Raw genomic sequence first — 7,014 nt, 5'->3', positions numbered from 1 at the left:
CGCAAAGACCCTCCTCCTTTCTCTTATTGGTTGTTTCTGAAGAGTATCTGTGCAGATGACAGCAGGATCATAGGCAGAAGACAGAGGAGCTCAATTTTTTCTCAGTCTCATAATATGCTGTCACGCTATAGTGACAGTAAAACAGACACATATTAAGAAAATATGTAAAATACATGTATATTTTTAAAAAAGTTACATAGTGCAACTTTAAGTGTAAATCTGCAATCTGAAATCTTTCTCCAAAGATATTTTATTCATGAGATTGAACATAATTTTTTCTTCACAGAGTTCAAGCCCCATTAAAGTCCCTCTCTATTGTAAGGCTGGAGCTGGACCGCTTTTGCTGGGATGAGGGGCTCAGAAATACTTTAGTCAAAAAACTCATTTATTTCTTCTTAAAAGGTCCGTCAAGACTTAAAAATGTTTGCCTGATCAGAATACGGACAGAGACCCAGCAGGTAATGTAGAAAGATACCAAATAAGGTAAATACTTGACGAGAAACATTTTGCCAAAATGAAAAGAGAATTGGAACATTCACGTAAAGCTACCAATGTTTTTATAGGAGATGGAGGGAAAAAGAATATGTTCTTTGACTTTTTCAACAAAATACTGACATATTAACTTCTGCTGAGGTTAATATGTGGTTTATACATGGTCATAAGCATTTTATATTGCCTTGTTGCTGAAAATGTGCTATATAAATAAAATTACCTTTACCTTAATCTTTAAGCACATCGGGTTGACTGAAGTGACTCACCCGAGMAAATAATAAAGCAACACATTAGGAGTGACCTTAATTCACAGGCAAAATTTAATGACAAACAAACACCACTAAATTTGTGTTCAGCCATAACAACTAGTTTAATAGTTTYACCTGAATCTGGTTTATTTCCYAATTCTTTTAACCCACAGGGTCTGGAGCTGCTTTCTGCAATAGTACAAAATCAAAGAAGCCTYTCTCCCTTCTGCAGCCTCTCTTCTTTGGATCTWAGGGGTTTCTTTTCTGCCACYGTGCCCAATCAGCTTAATAACAGTATACCTCAAATGCTACAAAAGCTGCAAAGCCTCACCCACCTGGCTCTTAGCTACTCCTGGTTGTCAGATGAACTGYTGCTGGCTCTCAGTGAAAGTATCAGAGCAAGAAGGGTCAACTATGGCAGAGATGGTAACTTCCTGGAAAGCTTTTCACTGTACTGCACTCAGAACGAGCCACATCAACAGGTAAGCAGGACAAAAAAACACTTAATGTGTCATTGATTGTTTYCTGTGTGAACTAGGTCAGTCCAAAGACACTGCCCTATCCATGTTTTACCGTGAATCTATAAAAGATGATTAAACTGCAAGCGCTAAATAATCTCTTTCAAGGTGGTGTATGGTTACTCATGGGCCACTTTGGTGTCCAGCAGCCCAGATCTAAAAGTCAGACTCACACTCGAACAAATCGTTGACACACATGAGCTGGTGAGGATCCTGCTGCCCGAGATTCCACTCGTGGAGTACAACATGACTGCATTTTATTCAATAGATGAGAACTGCAGTGCCAAGCCTCTGCTCCAAACCATTCTACCCTGGTACAGACACAGTCTGCAGGTCAGAGTCCTGAGAAAATTACATCACATGAAGCAAACATTTTCTTTTTTTTTTCTCCAACAAAATTTTCTGCCAGAATCTGCAGAGGGCATGGGCTTGTTGTTAAATGTGCATATTTGTATAATGATGTTACTGTTTGGCTAAGTTGTTCCCAAATGTCAGTGGCAGAAATGTTGCCATCCAGACAATTACTGACAACCTTTGGCTTATAGGCAGTATTTGACTATTGTTTGGCTCAAGTAAAAGCTTATGACATATTCAAATATTGCTTATAACAYGAGTTTCAACAAACATAAGACTTTTTTTTTTCCTTAAGCCACTTTTCATATAAATGTTTTCTTTTACAACCATTCAACTTTAAAAATCTTCACTACGTTAGGGAAATGCGTTCTAATTGTCATGCTTTTTAAAACAATGCCTCATTAAATACTCTAAACTTATACTACCATGTACTTACACATAGAGAGCCGTTCAAACTTTAACATTTGTTGCTTTTTGAGATGTGTCCGCCTACTTCAAGTTGTCAGACAGGTTCTGTCACTACTTGATTCTGTGTGACAGTAAGTAGCCCTGGGGGGTTAAACTTATKCATGTGGATAATTGCAATTACTGGATAGCTCTACTTCCTCATAAAATCATTGCTTTAATGCAGTTGCTTATATTGTTATCAGATATTACCAGTTGGTACGCGATCTAAAACATTTGGGTGTAACAAATAAAGGCAAAAACAGGCAAGAGGACAAATTCCAATACATTGGAAGAACGATAGCTGCGTAAAACCATTTGAAAGTGTTCAGTGACAAAAATGCAAAGAGAAATGCTCTTGTCTGTAGAATCTAACGCTGGACCTGAGCAACTGCAGCGAGTCACTCGATGATGAGCTTCTGGAGTTGGTTAATGTGTGTGAGTGCCTCGTAGATTTGAGAGTCTGGGCTTTCTTGGAGATCTCCACTGTGAGTCGGCTCCTGCACATCCGGATGACTAAAAGGATGTTGCTCAACAAGATCAAAGTAAGAAAACAGGGAGATATTCCMAGTGAAGCTACGGAGATTCAGTGAAGAGAAAGATAATATAGTACATTTGCATTGCAGGTGAGAATCTACACAATGGTTGAGAACATCGAGGAGCAGGAAGATCAGCTAATGGAAATACTATCTCCCTTTTGTTACCCTCCTGAGCTACAGTTCCTGGCAGTCATTTGCCCCTACATATGACACCTTCAAGTGTGCCTTAACACCAAACGAGGCACAAGCTCCCTAAAAAGCAAAAATAAAGTGAATGAAGCATAGAGGACATCTRTTTCTTCATTTAACCACCCAAATGATAAACAGCTTGTCAGGGTGATATGGGTGTGTTTTTGTTTTTCTCCAGGAGACTGGGTGAGCTGGGGTTGTATAGAAACCCTGACCTACTTTCACTGTAAAGGKGGAGCAARCAATGTTATGACTGTGTTTGCTCTGACATGAGGGAAGCTCTATTTAAAGTAACRGAGATTAAGGGCCAATRGAAATAAACTCTTGTTCGGAGGATTCGCGCGAGACTAGAAAGAGAGTGAGCCTTCTTTGTRGTTTTAATCCTCTTCATTTGATTTTGGTCTATTATGAATACAGGCTGTATTAGTTTTAAGCTCTTAAGTACAACACCTTATAATCCTTACACACTCTCCACTGATTGCTTTGCTAATTCCTTCATGGCTGAATATATTTTCAGTCTTCTGTTTTGAATAATTGCCCACCATATTAAATGATAATGACACATTTCAACAACAGACATGTCAATGCTTCCTCATTTGCTGAGTATATAAGGTCACAAATACACACACAAAAAAACCTCTGAAACTTTACCAAGTTGAGCAACTTAACCATGATCACATCAGACCACTGATGTGATCATGCATTATTTTTTTTAACGTTATTTTAACGTTTGCTGCAGTCCTGCTGCTAAGATTCCTGCCAGGGAAAGGAGGTGGAAACAGCACAAAATGACTTTTAGTCCTGGCTACTAGTTATTAATGTTGTAAACCTGCCAAAATGTATTTATTCTGTCAATTATRTCTTGGAAAAGTATTGCGAAAGTATCCATAACCCTCCTTCTTTTTCACAGTTTATCATGTAACCACAAATAACATTTTAAGGAATTTAAAAAACATATGAACATGCCTGTGAAGTGGAAGGAAGCTTTTAGTGTTGTGGATTTGTATTCAACTAATAAAGATAAAGCCTCGKTTGTTAACATGTCAGTTTGTACTCATTTACTAATTCAAAAGTAATGTCAATATTTTTATTTCGAACAAGCCTGGCGTAAGAAAAACATTAGTATTGCCCAGTGCATGACATTAACGGAACAGCATCCTTCACGTCATTGGCTGTTAAAATCCTCACAAAGTCACGTGACTGTAAATATAATCAGACACTGAGCAGATCGCCGCCCGTCGCCATCACCTGACCGCCGTCTCCACGCCGGTGCCCCGCCTTCCCGTGTTGTTGTTATATCCTCCACATTGTCTCCGSCAGTCCGCCGGACCATCGCCCCGCCTGTGCCGACGCTTTGTGGAGTCATCCCCGACCCGTAGAAATGTCCTCGCTGCCGAAGCCCTTCTCTGTCTGCGRGGGGCCCTGTGAGAGCTGCGCTGCCCGAAGACGAGGCCTGAGCTCGGCTCTCCATCAGCGGCTCCCATCCCCGCTGCTGGCTGCCTCCGCTGCCACCACAACCGGGTTGGTGTCGCTGAAAGAGCACCGGAGGTTGTGCGAGGGTAGGCGGAACCTGGCGGCGGCTGCGATCGGAGGGAGGAAAATCACTCATCCCGGAAAAGCTATACTTGCAGGTGGATTTTCTGGCTCTTTTAACTCAGACTGGAGATTTCAAAGTAGTACTTGCTCTTTGTGTGTTGCAGAGAGAACAGTATAATCCCAGTCTGTCGCCCTTAAAGCTATCCACGCAGAACTGGGTCAAAAAAGCCCCATGCCAAGCAGGATGCTACAGCAGTTGCATCATGTAGCCTCATCCCTGTTTCCATTGCATTATGCCCCTCATACAAATGTTAAATATCCTTACAATAAATGTTTACATTACAAATCCGCCACTTCTTCTATATTCACAAGTTACTTTAGGCAACAGGACATTCAGGAGCAGTTCTGCATCTCTCTCTCAGGTGGCATAGCAGGAGCAATAGAGATCTGCATCACCTTCCCCACAGAGTATGTGAAGACCCAGCTGCAGCTGGATGAGCGAGCCAACCCTCCGAGATACAGAGGGATCGGTAGGTCACTGGGGCATTATGGGATGAGTCAGTGGGCTAGGATGAGTTTCTGTGCTGGCCTTGTGATGCTCTCTCACTCCGTCCTGCTCTGGGTTTGGACAGGTGACTGTGTGAGGCTGACTGTGCAGGATCACGGGCTCAGAGGGCTGTACCGAGGTCTCAGCTCCCTGCTTTATGGGTCAATACCCAAATCAGCAGTCAGGTGAAGACAAGCACACTGTACATGGCAGCTTTTACATCATAGAACCTTTTTTTGTTTTTAAACAAAGCAAAACAGCTACTAAAATAATTCAGATTCTTGTTTTTTCACACGTTAGAGGTTATCGGGGTGGAAAATGTTAACCGAGGAGAAGCGGATCCAGTGACATAGAAACCAGATCAGGTTTCTTTACTGGATGTTTACCACACATACAAGCTTTCTTTTTTGTTTTGTTCTTTTATTTTTCATTTAACAACTAAATGTAACAGCCTTTGACAATAAAAGAAAAATGTGCTGCTGGAACCTTGACAGCAGCAGTTTTATTTGTCAGAAAATGTCCAGAAAAGCACACGTCCCTTACCTTAGTAGAATACTGATATCAACCAATCACATAAGAAAGTAGAGCATGAACAAAACTGCCTGATTTAAATCTCTGACTGGTTTGAACGGATGCCATCCTCCTTTGAAACTTCTGACTGATTCACTGACAAATATCAGCTATAGTTTTTGAAATTTCCACATTAAATAATTTTTCATAACACATGAACTGCCATCAGAAAATAAAGTCACTCTGGCCAGCAGCAGATATCTCAAGTTTTCTCTGCATTTTGTAATATTTTTTTCTAAAACTCCAGCTTGATTTAAAAAAAAAAAAAAAAAAGTTATGTATAATCTTACATTGATTTGCTATTAAGTACAGAAGTAGGTAAAAGTAATGAATCAGCATGTATTTCTTTTATATGTTGCTTCCAAACATCTTTATCGTCTTTTGAAGTGGTCTTGATTAAACATTCTTCATGTTTTTTTTTAATGTTTTATTTTAATGTTTGCTGCTTTTTAAACAAATAGTTTGTCAAATCCTTGCACCCGACCTAAGACAGTTTACAGTAAACTTACTGTATCATGTCTGAAAAATACTTTTTTTTCTTCTTTTGAAGCTAAAAGTTCCTTAAGAGTCATTTCCCTCGACAAAGTACTATTCTGCCTCTCTCAAGCTATGTGATCTTGGATATCATTGTGTGGACTGACTTAAAAAGAAAGTGACTAAACTTGTGATGGATGTCAAAATATTTTGGTATTTCCCTTTCTAGAAAATCTGCAAAGAAGAAGCATTTCTGTACTAATTTCTTTCTGTTCCTGTTTTATAATGCTGAAATGTCTCCATTCTCCCAGGTTTGGCACATTTGAAATGCTTAGTAATCCGATGCGAGATCACACGGGCCGGCTCGACAACAAACGGAGCCTCCTGTGTGGTTTGGGAGCCGGGATAGCAGAGGCTGTGCTGGTCGTCTGCCCCATGGAGACGCTGAAGGTTGGTTGAAACGTTCACTTTCTACAGGAAGTTTTATGATGCGTCACGGAGATGAAACATCTGGATAAAATGGTCTGTATTTGACAAAGGTGAAGCTCATTCATGACCAGTGCTCCCTCAGGCCTCGCTACAGAGGCTTCTTCCACGGAGTCAGTGAGATCATCAGGGAACAGGGTGAGTCAGCAAAACTGGAGCAGCTGCTTATTTTGTATATTAGCAAAACTGCGTCTGTAGTAGTAATGTGCATTTTTCCCGTGTAGGTGTGAGGGGAACGTATCAAGGCTTGACACCAACTGTGCTCAAACAAGGAACTAATCAGGCCATCAGATTCTACGTTATGAACGCTTTGCGGAACTGGTACAACGGTGAGAAGATTTTCCCTGAACAGATGATAGAAATAAGAGATCAATAAGTTGTCACTTTCGTACATTTTTTGGCTTTGGCCCCTAAGGTGATGAGCCTAGACGAGAAATGCATCCAATCGTCACTGCGATGTTTGGAGCCACAGCAGGAGCGGTCAGCGTTTTTGGAAATACGCCTCTAGACGTCGTCAAGACCAGGATGCAGGTAGGAAACAAATGCAACCCTAGTTTATATATATTTACTTAAATATACCTCAGGTGGGACATTTCTAAAATGCATCCAAGAAAAAA

At 40.6% G+C, this 7,014-nt stretch overlaps 2 protein-coding genes across 2 annotated transcripts in view; both read left to right on the top strand.

The window, feature by feature from the left end:
* Positions 1-2,879, top strand: part of LOC103475682 (F-box only protein 39) — a 4,382-nt gene extending 1,503 nt beyond the window's left edge. Inside the window, exons 2-6 of the mRNA XM_008427488.2 lie at positions 287-458; positions 914-1,222; positions 1,367-1,591; positions 2,425-2,601; positions 2,683-2,879. Of these exons, the coding sequence (XP_008425710.2) occupies positions 287-458; positions 914-1,222; positions 1,367-1,591; positions 2,425-2,601; positions 2,683-2,805 (1,006 nt within the window). The 3' untranslated portion in view covers positions 2,806-2,879. The remainder of the gene's footprint in view (positions 1-286; positions 459-913; positions 1,223-1,366; positions 1,592-2,424; positions 2,602-2,682) is intronic.
* Positions 2,880-2,974: 95 nt separating this feature from the next.
* LOC103475495 (tricarboxylate transport protein, mitochondrial) overlaps positions 2,975-7,014 on the top strand; it is a 6,190-nt gene continuing 2,150 nt past the window's right edge. The window contains 9 exon segments of the mRNA XM_074186871.1: positions 2,975-4,003; positions 4,005-4,118; positions 4,120-4,415; positions 4,743-4,850; positions 4,953-5,052; positions 6,223-6,361; positions 6,451-6,535; positions 6,622-6,726; positions 6,813-6,928. Of these exon segments, the coding sequence (XP_074042972.1) occupies positions 3,921-4,003; positions 4,005-4,118; positions 4,120-4,415; positions 4,743-4,850; positions 4,953-5,052; positions 6,223-6,361; positions 6,451-6,535; positions 6,622-6,726; positions 6,813-6,928 (1,146 nt within the window). The 5' untranslated portion in view covers positions 2,975-3,920.

This window comes from Poecilia reticulata, linkage group LG14 (genome assembly GCF_000633615.1).
Source record: "Poecilia reticulata strain Guanapo linkage group LG14, Guppy_female_1.0+MT, whole genome shotgun sequence".
Lineage (NCBI taxonomy): Eukaryota > Metazoa > Chordata > Actinopteri > Cyprinodontiformes > Poeciliidae > Poecilia > Poecilia reticulata.
Note: the sequence above shows the minus strand (reverse complement) of the source record. Positions and strands in the feature narration are given on the sequence as shown.